This window comes from Lissotriton vulgaris, chromosome 5, assembly GCF_964263255.1.
Source record: "Lissotriton vulgaris chromosome 5, aLisVul1.2, whole genome shotgun sequence".
Taxonomy (NCBI): domain Eukaryota; kingdom Metazoa; phylum Chordata; class Amphibia; order Caudata; family Salamandridae; genus Lissotriton; species Lissotriton vulgaris.
The window spans coordinates 1,894,466,524-1,894,483,851 of NC_141693.1; the positions used below are offsets into that span (position 1 = coordinate 1,894,466,524).

Here is a 17,328-nt window from a genome sequence, read left to right on the forward strand (position 1 = left end):
CTCTTCTTCCCAGACGATACTCTTCTCCTTTGTAGGACCCCACCCAGCTTACAAAGTCTCCTATCTAAATTTGAGGATTTCTATCAATCCAAGGGGCTCGAAATCAACTAGCAAAGACTAAAGAATGGTTTTCAGATCCCATAAGAATCTCTTGTATAAATTATCTTTAGGCACTACCGCACTACAGATGTGTAACGCCCTGAATGTCTCAGGATCGTTTAACAGACACGATAATGAGGACGCAACCACTTGTGAAGGGTTAGTTATTTTAATGAAGGCACAAATAATACAAAGAGTAAACAAAAGTTATAGTCACTGGAATCCTCCAGGCTAAGTACGTTACCAGCCCACAGCACGGGTGGTCCTAACCGTCCTCTGCATATACGCCGCTCCCGGCGTATGCCAACAGAGGGCAGAAATGAAATGGCCGACAATGCCAATCGGTAGGCTGTGAGGGGCACGAAGAGTGTTGGGGAGAATCGAGGAGTCAGGGAAACACCCAGCCGGGGTCTCTACCTGAAGGGAGCAGCCGCTCAACCTCTTCCTCAGACTGCACCGGGACGCGGAGTCACCTCCTGGTGATGCGTCACCGATACCCCAATCAAAAGCAAGAAGACTGAACCGAGAGCAGCCGCTCGATCGATCCTGTGGACTTCCGAGTCTGTAACGCGGCAAACACCTCCTGGTGTGCGTTACAGCTGGCAGTCCCTGTATCTCTGGTCGGGCTGGGAGTTACGACTCCAACCAGCATAAGCGCCACTGCGCTTTGACTCAGCCGAGTCAAAAAGCGAAGCTCAATGGTTGACCGGTAGAGCTTCCGGGTCCTTCACAGGGAACGATGGGGCAAGACACGGCCCAGGGAGTAACGACTCGACCTACCTCCGTTCTTGCCTTACTGGAGCACCACTTCGGAACACTGCTCTTCACGAAGCAGGTACGTCGGTGTAAACACAATATCCGACAGCGTTGTACCTCCCGGTTCCTCCCTTTATAGGGCGTGTTTTCCTTGAGTTATGTAACAGCTCTCCTGTTTACATAAGGGTGTGTTTTCCTTGAGTTATGTAACAGCTCTCCTGTTTACATAAGGGCGTGTTTTCCTTGAGTTATGTAACAGCTCTCCTGTTTACATAAGGGCGTGTTTTCCTTGAGTTATGTTACAGCTCTCCTGTTTACATAAGGGCGTGTTTTCCTTGAGTTATGTAACAGCTCTCCTGTTTACATAACCTCTCAACCGCTAAGCATCCTGGGATATGTAGTCCGATTTCCTCCCCTCGCATGACAGGAATTCTTGACAGTACATCCTCCCTCTCAGCGGCTCCCCACGGGGCCAGCGCTGGCAGGAAAACGCCGATGGAACAAGGAGACCAAGCGCGGAGCATGAACCCCTTCAGCCGGTTCCCATGATTGCTCCTCCGGGCCATAGCCTTTCCACGCAACCAGGTACCACAGCTTCCCCCTGCGCCATTTGGACGCCAGTATGCCCGACACTTCATACTCCACCTCCACGCATACCGGCCTAGGTGTCCCTGACGGCTTGGAGGGTGCTGGTTTGAGCAATGATACATGAAAGACAGGGTGTATCCGCAATGACTGGGGCAAGCACACCTTCACATTCACGGGACCCATACACTTGGTAATTCGATAGGGGCCCTTGTACTTGGGATGGAACACACTGTTCTTCCGAAACCTCATGTTTCTTGTGGATATCCATACGTAGTCTCCAGTGCGGTACAGTGGCCCGGGCCTTCTCTTCATGTCTGCCGCAGCCTTGTATCTCCTCTTGGCCTCTATTAGGACAGCCCTTGAGCGCATCAACGTGTCTTTTATGTGTGCCACCCTGTCCGCTGTGGCGTGAATCCTGTCCTCTCTGAACGGATGTAGAAATGGCAAGAACCTGGGATGTTGGCCATAGTTGCTATAGAACGGAGATGACTGTGTGGAGCTGTGAGTGGCGTTGTTGTAGGCTATCTCTGCGACCCATAGCAAGTCGACCCATTCTTCCCTGCCCTGGTCCACAAAACATCGCAGATACTGTTTGAGCATTTGGTTCAGGCGCTCGGTTTGGCCGTCCGTTTGAGGGTGGTAGCTGGTGGACAGGGCGGTCTTAACATGCAGCGCAGTGCACCAAGTCTTCCAGAATTGCGCAGTAAACTGCGACCCCCGGTCCGACACGATCACCCCAGGTAATCCATGCAGTCGTACCACATTCTTTAGGAGTAGTGACGCCAATTCCCCGGCCGTAGGGACTCTCTTGCAGGGGATAAAGTGCCCCATTTTCGTCAAGTAATCCACCACCACCAGTATTGCCGTCATCCCCTGGTCTACCGGTAGGCCCACCACGAAGTCCAGTGATATGCAATCCCATGGTCTATCCGGGGTTGGAAGTGGATGTAAGAGCCCTTGGGTTCGGCCATGGTCGGCCTTCATGGTAGCACACGTAGGACACTCCTGTCCCCACCTCCTGACATCCACTCTCATGGTTGGCCACCAGAAATGCCGTCCCATGCTAGCCACCGTTTTTTCAAAGCCCAAATGACCTGGGCATGGAGAGTCATGGCACCAGATGAATGCTTGTTTCCTTAGCCTAGGCGTGGGTATCAATAGGCACCTGCCCTTCAGGGGTATCCCGTCCTTCAGCTGCCATTCTCTGTGACTGAGGAGCCACCTCCGCCATGCGAATGACCTGATCCCTCTCTTTATTCCCCTCAGGAAAGTATCCGGTTGGATAACCCCCAATACCATCCTCGGGGAAATGATGGAATGCTCGGTCGCAGGCAATGGTTCCTTAACTGCAGATTGACGGGACAGGGCGTCCGCCTTCCGGTTTTCCGTCCCCGGCTGATATGTGATGCGGAAGTTGAACCCCGTAAAGAAGATCATCCACCGCAGCTGCCTGGGAGAAAGGTGTCTTGTGGCCGTCATGAACTGTAGGTTCCGATGGTCCGTGTACACCGATACCACATGTCTTGCCCCCATCAACCAATGCCTCCATTCGGTGAAGGCGTCCTTGATTGCGAGAAGCTCCTTCTCCGCAATATGGTAGTTGCGTTCGGCGTCGTTGAGTTTGCGGGACATGTACGCAACGGGATGAAGCACCCCTGTGTCGTGGTTGCGTTGGGACAAGATAGCCCCCAGCGCCACATCCGATGCGTCCGCTTCCACCACGTAGGGGAGATCCGGATCGGGGTGAGCCAACACCGGCGCCTTACCAAAGGCGCTTTTCAGGGCCTCAAAGGCTGTGTTCGCTTCAGGGGACCAGACAAACTCCTTGGACTTCCTTAGTAGCTGTGTGATTGGGGCCACCAATCCTGAAAATCCATCTACAAACCGCCTGTAAAAGTTGGCGAAGCCAATGAAACTTTGGACGTCCTTCACGCTTTGGGGCACCGGCCATTCTTTCACCGCCTTGATCTTTCGTTCTGCCATCTCCTGTCCCTCTGGACTCAGCATCATTCCGAGGAATTCCACGGATGTGACGTGGAAGTCACACTTGCTGAGTTTACAAAACAGCATGTTTTCCCTCGGCTTTTGGAGCACAGCTTTGACGTGGTGTACGTGCTCCTCCACACTGGACGAATAGATGAGTATGTCGTCGATATATACGACCACGTAGATATCCAACTCCTCTCTGAATACCTCATTCAGAAAGTACTGAAAGGCTGCCGGGGCGTTGCACAGACCGAACGGCATGACGAGGTACTCAAAAATGCCGAACCTGTTCTTAAAGGCGGTCTTCCACTCGTCTCCGTCCCTCATGCGTACCAGATGGTATGCCCCTTTCAAATCCAACTTGGTGTAGATACGAGTTTTCTTGACCTGTTCCAGAAGTACACTGATGAGAGGCAAGGGGTACCGATTTTTTATGGTTATCGCATTCAATGCCCTAAAGTCCACACAGGCTCTCAGCTCCCCATTAGCCTTCGGGATGAAGAAGAGTGGCGAGGCGGCCGGAGACTTGGACGGGCGGATGAATCCTAGCTTGAGGAGTTTATCCAGGTACCCCCGGAGATGCACGTTTTCAGGCTCCGTCAGGGCATACAGCCTGCCGCTGGGAACGCTGGCCCCTGGCACCAGGTCGATCTGGCAGTCAAACTGTCTATGTGGTGGTAGCACTTCCGCCTTCACCTCATCAAATACATCCTCAAAACTGTGATAAGCCTGGGGGAGAGCCACATCCTTTTCTGCCGCTGTAGCCACCGTCTGACTCCCGCTCTCATCTGCGTCAAGGGATTCCGGTCGTATTCCACAATGCAGGGTGCAATACGGTGACGTCATTTCGATGCGATGTGTTGGCCAATCCACAGAGGGGTTGTGTTTCTGTAGCCACGGCAATCCCAATATGACGCCATATTGGGGCGCTCGGATGATGTTAACATCGATTTGTTCCAAATGGTTCCTCCCATATCTCATCGGAAGGACCCCCGTGTGCTGCCCGATGGGCCCCGTCACCAATCGCCTTCCGTCTACAGCATAGACGTCTTCGGGTACAGCTTTGGGAAGAAGCACTAGCCCTAGCCTGCATGCCTCGTTGTGGTCCATAAACATGCCAGTGGCCCCTGAATCCACCATGGCCACAACGGGTATCCACTGGTCATGCACTCCCACGTGCACCGTGAGAAACAGGTGTCGTTGTCCCTTAGTGACCGAGTTGGAAAGTGAAGGGATGGATGAGTGACTCCGAGATGCCCCTTCTTTGGTCTGGGAGTCCTCTAGTTTTCCGCCGGTATGTCCACCACGGCTGTTACCGACCGGTTGGCCCGATAACGTGACGTCTTCGGTTTGGCAGGGCATTCACGTACGTAGTGGCCTTTTTTGCCACAATATAGGCACAATCCTTGTTTACGGCGTGACTCTTTCTCCGTGGCTGTGAGGCTCGCTCGTATTGCGCCGATGTCCATGGGTTCTCCCTTGGATGCGGTGGAAGTTTCAGGACTTCCCACCATCACATAGGATGGAAGGGATTTTCCTTTTCTCCCATGATCCCCCTTTCTTTCACTTAGCCTATGTTCCAGCCGTAATACCAGGTTGATAAGGCCCTCACATGTCTTGGGTTGAGGGTCAATATGAGCCACGGCGTCCTTGAGCTCATCGCACAGCCCTTGATGGAAGAGCGCCGTCTGTTTAGCAACAGGCCACTTGGTTTCCGCAACCAGCCTTCGGAACGCGTTGAGATACTGCACCAGGTCGTTGGATCCCTGTCTCAACTCAAGCATTTCACGGTCCGCCGTGTACGAGTCAGCCCTTCTGTGGAATACCTTCAGGAATTCCTCGCGAAAAGCACCCCAATCACATAAGATGGGGTCTTCCCTGCTCACCAGAGGTACGGCCCATTGTGCCACGTTTCCAGCCAAATAGGAAATAAGGAAAGCCACACGAGCCTGACTCGTGGGGAACGCCTTTGGTTTGCACGATAAATGTAGCGCCACTTGTGTGAGGAATACCTGCACTGTGTTAGGATCCCCACTGTACCTCTCTGGTGTTGCCAAGGGGATGGCTACCGGCATTTCCACTACTACCGCAGGGGTCTGGTTCGTGAGGGAGGTGCTGGGCGTGAGCGGGTCCAATTGGATAGCATCCAGTCTGGCTTTTACATCGGCTGTTTCTTGCCTAGAGGCAGCCAATTCAACTTGCACGGTCGCTAAAGCAGCCAGCACATCATCAAGTGTTGCCATTTCTGTTATCGACCGGGAGACAGTTAGTGTTATTAAGGTCGGATATTTTGTAACGCCCTGAATGTCTCAGGATCGTTTAACAGACACGATAATGAGGACGCAACCACTTGTGAAGGGTTAGTTATTTTAATGAAGGCACAAATAATACAAAGAGTAAACAAAAGTTATAGTCACTGGAATCCTCCAGGCTAAGTACGTTACCAGCCCACAGCACGGATGGTCCTAACCGTCCTCTGCATATACGCCGCTCCCGGCGTATGCCAACAGAGGGCAGAAATGAAATGGCCGACAATGCCAATCGGTAGGCTGTGAGGGGCACGAAGAGTGTTGGGGAGAATCGAGGAGTCAGGGAAACACCCAGCCGGGGTCTCTACCTGAAGGGAGCAGCCGCTCAACCTCTTCCTCAGACTGCACCGGGACGCGGAGTCACCTCCTGGTGATGCGTCACCGATACCCCAATCAAAAGCAAGAAGACTGAACCGAGAGCAGCCGCTCGATCGATCCTGTGGACTTCCGAGTCTGTAACGCGGCAAACACCTCCTGGTGTGCGTTACAGCTGGCAGTCCCTGTATCTCTGGTCGGGCTGGGAGTTACGACTCCAACCAGCATAAGCGCCACTGCGCTTTGACTCAGCCGAGTCAAAAAGCGAAGCTCAATGGTTGACCGGTAGAGCTTCCGGGTCCTTCACAGGTGACGATGGGGCAAGACACGGCCCAGGGAGTAACGACTCGACCTACCTCCGTTCTTGCCTTACTGGAGCACCACTCCGGAACACTGCTCTTCACGAAGCAGGTACGTCGGTGTAAACACAATATCCGACAGCGTTGTACCTCCCGGTTCCTCCCTTTATAGGGCGTGTTTTCCTTGAGTTATGTAATAGCTCTCCTGTTTACATAAGGGCGTGTTTTCCTTGAGTTATGTAACGGCTCTCCTGTTTACATAAGGGCGTGTTTTCCTTGAGTTATGTAACAGCTCTCCTGTTTACATAAGGGCGTGTTTTCCTTGAGTTATGTAACAGCTCTCCTGTTTACATAACCTCTCAACCGCTAAGCATCCTGGGATATGTAGTCCGTTTTCCTCCCCTCGCATGACAGGAGTTCTTGACAAGATGGCACAAACTTTCAACTATCTTGGGATTGGGATCCCTAACTCCCTCGTGTGGTCCCCTAAGTTCCCCAAGAGTAGTTTGCTCATCCCTCATATTTCTGCTGGCATCTTTAAAATACATAAAATCCTCCCAATTTCAGACCATTTCTCCTGCCTTGCAAGTTTATAGGGCAATAGCTCAATCAGCACCTCTCAGCAGCTCTCTATAGGGCTGAATTATGGGTAACACCCCACCGTAACTCATTAAAGGTCAAGGAGATTAAGTTTATTAAATCACTGTTCAAATTACCCAAGTCTGCTCCATCCATACCCATAATTATTGGTACTGCACATAAACGTATTGAACATCTTGTTGCCCTTAAACTGCTTCGACATTGGGTCAGGCTTTGGTTCCATTCAAAACTGAATGTATATGGAAGTCATGAATCTTGAAACAGGGAATTAAGTGGTTCTTGCACCTTAATGAATGATTTGCGAAGTTTGGTCCTATTCAATTTATACCTCTCCTGAGTCTATTTATTCAAATTCTAAGGTTAAAACGTGTTGGGAATTGTCAATAGCCGAGTGGCACTACACTACTAATCTAGGATCTCTTTTTTCCAATTCCTGACCCATAAACTATTTCCAAAATGTGCAGCTTTCCTTGATGAGATTGCTCCTCCTCTTGCTAAAAGCCTTTATATTACATTACGTTTGGGCATCCTACCTCTAAAAGCCTTTATCAAAAAATGGTCTCTAGGCTCGCCTTTCTCGGCTCAGCGGAACCTTTGCGCGTATAAATCTGAGGTCATTGACCATTTCCTTTTTTCTGTCCATACTATTCTGGCCGTGGACACAAATGGATTCATCCTTTGCGTCTTATTCTGGGCCTAAACAGATTCCGAACTACCTACAGGATCATCACCTCTGATTCCTCTAGTGTTTATTGTTAGTAGATACTTGCTTGCTGCTTGATGTATACTCTCTAGACTTTCTCTAACTCGGACCTAGAACCCCTCTTGGAAATCCAAATGCAACACAATCACTTTTTTAAATACACTTAGTTCAATTGCTAATCTTTCTACTCATTTATTGCACTGTATATGTACATTTTAAGTGTATTTTGGTTAATTTAGTTTGGATATCCTTATTTTATATCTGTCACTTTTCTATCACTTATTATAGGAGCCGGAGCGGAGGTGTGATGTGCGTTCATTATAGAAGTCTAATTCAAGCAATGAATTCCCTTTGAGATTTAGATGCATTCTTACTATGCACTTTGACTGTTTACTGCCTCTGCCTATTCATTGCACTTTATCTGCTGTAAAGAATGTGTTACGATCTTTATTTGTGCTTTAATGGCCTTGGGCTGAAAAAAAGTTTTCTACTACATACATTTTTTGTTAGTGGCTTGGTGTTCCATTTTTCATTTTTAGGTCTTGACTATTCTATCCCGCAGGAATAGATAGGCTAGTATTTAGAAGGCTGCTCAAATTCTCTACCAAGTGCGGATCACGCACAGTTAATGTGACCTATGCGCGTGCACAAACCAGCCACGTCACAAACCACCATTTGTGCCTCCCGTCACACTTCAAAGCTGCCGCTCCCCGCCCCGCATCAGACTTCAAAGCAATGCGCTCCCGCCCCGCCCCCCCTACACAGTAATGCCAAGAGCTTGTTAATCCTCCTGTTTCTTTTAGTTGCTCTGCTTCATTGCGGTATGTATTTCACACGTGCTCACTTTTGTTGCGATACATATTTTAAACGTGCGCACACTTTATTTTCTTTTGCTGCATAGGGTTTTTTTTTGTAGGGGTTAAGATGCGGCCTGAGGGCTCCATGCCTGTACTCTCTTCCTCCCTGTCAATGTCCTCTATTTGCTTGAGGTTCACATTGTAAATGTTTTAAACTGGGTCACCACCCCCGCATCACCTCTCAGCGTTGTTGTCAGTTTTTGCTCTCCCGGGGAAGCCAGCAGCTTCCATCTCGTCTCCAATCAGTGTTATGTCTTTAGGTTTGTCCTTCGATTTTTTTTTTGATGCGTGGATTTGAACTGCAATTCGGAAAAACTGCAGTACATACAAAAGTGACATAAAGGCTGTCCATTAATGTATTTACGTTTTTGCTTTATGAAAGAAACTGGGTTAACAGACTTTCATAAACGTGTTTTGTGCTTTTGAAAAAAAAATAGCTATTGCTATCATTACAACTAACTGGTATGTCGCGTTTTCTTTCTTGAAAACGCAGCAGTTAAATGAAATACGTTGTTTAAATTATAATTTTTTTTACAGTTTATTAAAACAACAAAAAAATGCACGTGTATTCTGCATGAGTTTTACAAAATGATTCTTCAATGCTTTACCTCGAGCTTTTTCTCTTCTATTGAAGGTAATACGTATTTGTTTCAGTTTAGATTATGAGTGGTTACATTATTAGTTTACTGTGCATATGGACTGACATGCAAAATATTTCAGATATAGCAATACATTAGTTTATCATGGTAATTGGTGTAATTTATCCAGGGGCCCATTTGAATAATTGACCCCAATTGAAATGGTACGTGAATGTTATTAGAACCACCTTTAAAACACGTTTACAATGTTTATTGTTTATTTATACTTGATCTGTCTTGTTGTGGAAAGATGAGGAGGTCAATTGTGTTTACAGTTGCTTGTGCACAAGGGATGTGGCCTCTGGGCGTACAAATGTGCAGCCGCAACGTCCCCAAACTCGAAGATGCCTCTTCTGCTGCCGGCCCTTACACTACGCCTACCTGCCCCTTCACCGTCTCCCTTCTCGCCCTCTTCACTCTTCCTCTCTTTCCTTCCCACACTCTTCTCCCCCTTTCATCTTGAGAACCCATACAATGCTGCAGTTTACTTTATCTGGGTGACTGCAATGCAATGTATTGTCTTTCCTTATTACGGTGGTGTGCATGTGATATTGTCATTGTGGCGACTCATGCATGAGGTGGTTTTGTGGCAATGTGACGTGTTTGTGATGAAATTTGTTATGTGCATTTTAAAGTGCAATTTATTTGTATGTAATGGAGTATGTGCATCATAAGTGTGACCTATGTATCTGGTTATGTATATTGCAATAGTGTGTGCATGTGATAACGTACATAAAAGGAGGTAAAAGTCAGCATAGCGCTTCTGCTCAGCACTTACTATTCTAAGCACACAAGCATTTAAGGTCATATAGTACTTTATTTGTTAACACCATTTCAGGACTCAATAGTAGTGATATATTTGTACATTCAGTTCCTTGTTTAGCTTTAACACTAAGCGCAGCACCCTCTTCAAGGACACTGCGCTCAGTGGTAAAGTAAAAAAAAAAAAAAGAACAAGCACAGTGTTCTTGAAGCGGCGCCGCACTCAGTTGTAAACTTAAGCATTTGCAATGCAATTGAACCTACTGCATTGCAAATGCTTGTTAGTGATATGGTGTTCCTCTTTTTAGTTAGTGCCTGGTATTAGATCTGTTTTCAGACCCATTACATGTCTGCTGAATGGGAAAAAGACAGACATTAGTCAAACCCAGGGGGGCCATCTGAAATACACACGAGTCAGCGCAAACTACCCTAATCTGTAATGGGTTCAGAAACTATTAGCGCTCAGCTTTCTTCTTGACATTTTTAGGTCTCGCCTTTACCATTCCACAGGAATGGGAAATGGGGAGAATTCAAGTCGGCAAAATCGTCTTCAAACCACGGGCTTTCAGCCGCGGTTTTCTTTAAGTTCACGTGAATCACGTGATTAAATATGCACGCGCATCGGCAGCATTTCTCCTGCAGGCTCGCAAAAGGCTCTCCTCCCTCCCCACATCAGAGGCATCAATCACCCTCCCACAGGCTTCCCCAGCGCTGCCCCGCCCCCTGCTTCACAGCCATGCCATCTGTTCCCTGCCAGACCTCTCACACCTCCGTCACAGCCTGCCTGTGTACTTCAAAGGCTTATCACTTCACATGGCCTGCCGCAGGCCATGCAACCAGAGCACTTCAGTTGGTGTGCAGCCCCCTCCCAGCACTGCCTTGTTACTCTCGGCAGCCGTGAGTCCCTAAACACTTTTTATATTTAATTAGCAGCAGCAGCATTTCTCCTGCGCCAGGCCACATCAAAGGCTCTGTGCCACTTTCACCCACACAGCAACACTTACAGACACGCAACGCCACTCACACCCACGCAAGCCCACTATCATCTATGCAACACCACACTCACCCACGCAACGCCACTCACTCACTCAAAGCCACTCACACCCACGCAGTGCCACTTTGACCCACACAGCACCACTTTCAGACACGCAACGCCACTCACACCCACGCAAGCCCACTATCACCCACGCAATGCCACACTCACCCAAGCAACGCCACTCACCCAAGCAACACCACTCACCCACGCAACACAACTCACCCACGCAACCCCACTCATCCACGCAACCCCACTCATCCACGCAACGCCACTCATCCACGCAACGCCACTCATCCACGCAACGCCACTCATCCACGCAATGCCACTCATCCACGCAACGCCACTCATCCACGCAGCGCCACTCACCCACGCAGCGCCACTCACCCACGCAGCGCCACTCACCCACGCAATGCCACTCACCCACGCAATGCCACTCACCCACGCAATGCCACTCACCCACGCAACGCCACTCACCCACGCAACGCCACTCACCCACGCAACGCCACTCACCCACGCAACGCCACTCACCCACGCAATGCCACTCACCCACGCAATGCCACTCACCCACGCAATGCCACTCACCCACGCAATGCCACTCACCCACGCAACGCCACTCACCCACGCAACGCCACTCACCCACGCAACGCCACTCACCCACGCAACGTCACTCACCCACGCAACGCCACTCACCCACGCAGCACCACTTTTACCCACGCAGCACCACTTTTACCCACGCAGCACCACTTTTACCCACGCAGCACCACTTTTACCCACGCAGCACCACTTTCACCCACGCAGCACCACTTTCACCCACACAGCACCACTTTCACCCATACAGCACCACTTTCACCCATACAGCACCACTTTCCCCCACACAGCACCACTTTCCCCCACACAGCACCACTTTCCCCCACGCAGCACCACTTTCCCCCACGCAGCGCCACTTTCCCCCACGCAGCGCCACTTTCCCCCACGCAGCGCCACTCACACCCACGCAACGCCACTCACACCCACGCAACGCCACTCACACCCACGCAACGCCACTCACACCCACGCAACGCCACTCACACCCACGCAACGCCACTCACACCCACGCAACGCCACTCACACCCACGCAACGCCACTCACACCCACGCAACGCCACTCACACCCACGCAACGCCACTCACACCCACGCAACGCGCTCACACCCACGCAACGCCACTCACACCCACGCAACGCCACTCACACCCACGCAACGCCACTCACACCCACGCAACGCCACTCACACCCACGCAACGCCACTCACACCCACGCAACGCCACTCACACCCACGCAACGCCACTCACACCCACGCAACGCCACTCACACCCACGCAACGCCACTCACACCCACGCAACGCCACTCACACCCACGCAACGCCACTCACACCCACGCAACGCCACTCACACCCACGCAACGCCACTCACACCCACGCAACGCCACTCACACCCACGCAACGCCACTCACACCCACGCAACGCCACTCACACCCACGCAACGCCACTCACACCCACGCAACGCCACTCACACCCACGCAACGCCACTCACCCACGCAACGCCACTCTCGCGCAACGCCACTCTCGCGCAACGCCACTCTCGCGCAACGCCACTCTCGCGCAACGCCACTCTCGCGCAACGCCACTCTCGCGCAACGCCACTCTCCCACGCAACGCCACTCTCCCACGCAACGCCACTCTCCCACGCAACGCCACTCTCCCACGCAACGCCACTCTCCCACGCAACGCCACTCTCCCACGCAACGCCACTCTCCCACGCAACGCCACTCTCCCACGCAACGCCACTCTCCCACGCAACGCCACTCTCCCACGCAACGCCACTCTCCCACGCAACGCCACTCTCCCACGCAACGCCACTCTCCCACGCAACGCCACTCTCCCACACTGTGCAGTGCACAATAGGTCTCGCAGTAGGAAAGTTGGAGCTATTGGTTTTGTAAATGACAAAGATTTTTATGTTTTTAAAATGAAAACAAAAATAAAAGGCATTGTTATTTGAAATTGTAATAGCTCCAACTTTCCTACTGCGAGACCTATTGGCAACGCCAGTGCTTGTTTAATAATTTGTTAGTATGAAATCTATTGACTGTTCGGAGTTAAAGTTGTTGTGCACTGCTGGTCTGAACTTGAATATTTTAAAGGCAAAGTTGTTTCTGGACAATACCGTCATAGTTGCTGCAGAATCCACAATAAAAGGTTCTGCAGTTTCCACGATGATGGAGAGTAAAAGACACCGGTATCTACAAAATGTTTACTTTTTATGCTTTTAGCTAGGGTTAATTTCGATTTTAATTACATTCCTAGCTCACAAACAACAATAACCGATTACTTTTTTAATGAAGCAATTTTCTTGTGCCGGTGACTGTTACTGGTGGGCTTTTGAATGCCTGCATCGTCTTTTGATTTTTATTAGATCATCGCTGTGTTTTCTATATACGATGTTGTTTCACACAAAGGTTGCCGTTTATCATATAGCACAGCTGACTGACTGGCTATGCGAAAGACATCTTGTTTTAAAAATCCGACCTATGCAATGCTTAATTTTCGTAAATTCACTGGAAGGCTGCCTGCCCAGAGGAAGTTGTAAAAGTCACATACTTCACTATTCGTCGGTTCGCTCTGCCCCCTGCGTCACCCCGCCCTCCCGAGATGAAAGGAAGCGGACATTTGTTTAGAGCTTGTAAATTCCGAACCAATTGGCCTGCGTCCCTGAATGTGAAAGGGGCTCGATAAGATCTGCTTGTAGGCCTTTGTCTGGAGTGTGCTGCATTTTAACCCCTCTCATGCTGATGACGAGCTCATCTCATCAGCCACGGTGCTCGTGTGCTGATGACGAGCTGAGCTCGTCATGGCCGTTAGAACGCTCACATGCAGGGCTAATTCCCCTGCTGTGCTGAGCGTTCTAAGGAACGGGTGCCGCCGTGACGAGCTCAGCTAGTCATCAGCACACGAGCACTGTGGCTGATGACGAGCTGAGCTCGTCATCAGCACCGGGGCGCTGTGGCCCCCCTGCCCCCCCAGCACAGCGGGGAATTACCCCCGCTGCAAAGGGGTTAACACCCCAATACAGTTCAGGGAGCCTCTTCTACTGCAAGATGTCCCGGTCGCTCAGATCAACCCCGGGATAGCTAGATCAGAGGGATTTTAAAACAAAAAGACAACAAAAACTTCCCAATCAACTTAGAAGGGCTCTCAAAGGCCCAATGGCCAGGTCTGGTGAGATGCCACCCTAATTAAAGCAGATAAAGTGCAAGGGCAGCAGATGCCGTCTTTAGTAGTCAGATGACTGCATACCTTGTTTTATTTTTTTTACATGTAATAAATGTGCACGTGAATGCAAGCAGCAGCTTTCTCTGAATATTAACAGCACTCTCATGCTTCCTAGAGGTGGATGTGCATATATATGAAAAACAGTGGGGCCTGTCTACAAAGGCATTTTGGAGCACAAACAATAGGACTCCAGTAATTCTATTTTACATACTATCACATGCTTCTGTGAATTGGCTTCTATCCTCTAAAATGGGAACCTTCAGGGAATATTTGTATAGCATATCCTATAATAGAAAGGACTAAGTCGAATAGGAGATGTGATTAATAGGAAGTTACATGTTCTGGGGCAGATGAGAGTGCATACCAGAGTACTCCTTACTGTACTTATAAATATTTTTGTCCTCAGTGTATCTGAAATAGTAGAACTACTATTCTGGCGAGTAACTACATCATCTGTTACCGTTTCCTATATATCAAACCCTTGGTATAAGCCTCTACCAAGCATGATCGAAAACAGGTTTTGCGTGAAGCTCGTTCACTAGTCTCTGCTTAACATACAAGCACTAAAAGCCCGGCAAACCTAAGGATCTCCTTTTCGCAGAGGCACAGAACTTTATGTAATATGGTCAGACGTTTATGAAATACCGCAGGTGGGCACAATCTTTCAATGGAAGATTAAAGTGAAATAAAGAAAGCCTTTAAATAACATGTTTAACATCCAGCGGGTAGAATTGAAAGAAGATGGGGGTTTTGCACATTTTTTAATGCAGCACAAGGTTGTATGTAATTAAAGTTTTGGTTACACAGAGATCTAAAAATGCTCTAATGAATACGTCGGTAATTTGTGAGCCGCAATGAATGCTTCCATAAAATGGGAATGTGTCCTGCAGAAAAGGAGGAAAAGAGAAACACACAACCACACACACACAACCACACACACAACCACACACACACAACCACACACACACAACCACACACGCACAACCACACACACACAACCACACACGCACAGCCACACACACTCACACAACCACACACACCCCACACACACTCACCCCACACACACTCACCCCACACACACACACACACACACACACACACACACACACACACACACACACACACAACCCCCCCCACACACACAACCCCCCACACACACACACACAACCCCACACACACACAACCCCACACACACACACACAACCCCACACACACACACACACACAACCCCACACACACACAACCCCACACACACACACAACCACACACAACCGCCCAACCACACACACAACCCCACACACACAACCCCACACACACAACCCCACACACACAACCCCACACACACAACCCCACACACACAACCCTACACGCACAACCCCACACACAACCCCACACACACAACCCCACACACACAACCCCACACACACAACCCTACACGCACAACCCCACACACACAACCACACACACAACTACACCGTCGGTGCACACTTTCACCAGGCACAGACACCATCAGTCATCAGTAACCGCTTTCACCGGGCACAAACACACAACCAGCCGTCAGTGCGCGCTTTTACCAGGCACATATACCAGCCATCAGTGCACGCTTTCACCAAACACACACACACACACACAACCAGCCGTCAGTGCGCGCTTTTACCAGGCACACACCCCACCAGCCGTCAGTGCACTCTTTAACCGGGCACAAACCCCACCAGCAGTCGGTGCACGCTTCCACCAGGCACACACACACAACCAGCCGTCAGTGCGCGCTTTTACCAGGCACATATACCAGCCATCAGTGCACGCTTTCACCAAACACACACACACACACACAACCAGCCGTCAGTGCACGCTTTTACCAGGCACACACCCCACCAGCCGTCAGTGCACTCTTTAACCGGGCACAAACCCCACCAGCAGTCGGTGCACGCTTCCACCAGGCACACACACACAACCAGCCGTCAGTGCGCGCTTTTACCAGGCACATATACCAGCCATCAGTGCACGCTTTCACCAAACACACACACACACACACAACCAGCCGTCAGTGCACGCTTTTACCAGGCACACACCCCACCAGCCATCAGTGCACACATCAATTGTTAACGCATCCGCAATTAACTATTGTAGCAATCGCAGTATGCCACACTTTACTTTTAAACATATTCATCTAAATCACAGCATGCCAACATTGCTACAAAAATAAATACACATTTTTTGCCCTACAATTAATAGACCTTTGTTGCAATTGGTATTGCAATATTTAGCTGTGCCAATAGCTCAAACCTAATTAATGCGAGACCTATTGCATTGCAAATGCTTGTTCTCAGAGTGAATACTCTGTATTAGCTGCATACCTCCTTTTTTTTTTTTTTTTTTTTTTTTTTATTCATATTTGTATTGGCTCAATGCATACATTTTGTCCTGCCCTTACCCTTACCTTCTGAGCAGATGGGAATTTCATAACATTTCTATTGGTCTGTTTCGAAGGTATGAAAATATGAAAGCTCAGCAAACTAATGGTGATACCTTAATGGAGAACGAGGAGGAAGAGGAAGAGGAGGAGGAGGAAGAGGAAGAGGAAGATGAAGATGAAGATGTGGACTTGCAGATAAAGATAATTGAATCATTGGGTGAGAAACTACAAACTTCCCATTAGTGCTAAAAATAAAAATGTCCCATAAACTTTGTCTATATTTATCATCTCACCAATATATTTAGTTGGCAAATGCGTTGTTACTAAGGCACTTAAATCCCAACCTATTAAAGAGCTTAATGCTGATGATAAAATTAATGCAGTAATTAAAGATGACTTTATAAAACAGACTTTAGAAAATGTCGAATAACATTGGTGAAATATGGTACTAAACGTGGCAAAAATAAAGTATTGCAGAAAATTAATTGCTGAGCTGTGCGACTGGATTGGGGTGACCGCGTCACCTCACTTGATATCAAATTGTGTGCCAAGGGGGCAAGGTCAAAATGTGCATTCCACCACCTTCAGTTTAATTTATAAAACAGGTAGGCATCTTTGAATATTTGTAAAATACCAGTTTATTTATTTATCAAATGTT

General features: G+C 49.1%; 1 protein-coding gene across 2 annotated transcripts in view; it reads left to right on the forward strand.

The window, feature by feature from the left end:
- LOC147717646 (E3 ubiquitin-protein ligase TRIM39-like) overlaps positions 1-17,328 on the forward strand; it is a 241,273-nt gene that overhangs the window by 84,130 nt on the left and 139,815 nt on the right. For both annotated transcript variants that reach the window (XM_086924437.1, XM_086924436.1), the window contains exon 5: positions 16,745-16,887. In XM_086924437.1, the coding sequence (XP_086780563.1) occupies positions 16,745-16,887 (143 nt within the window). The remainder of the gene's footprint in view (positions 1-16,744; positions 16,888-17,328) is intronic.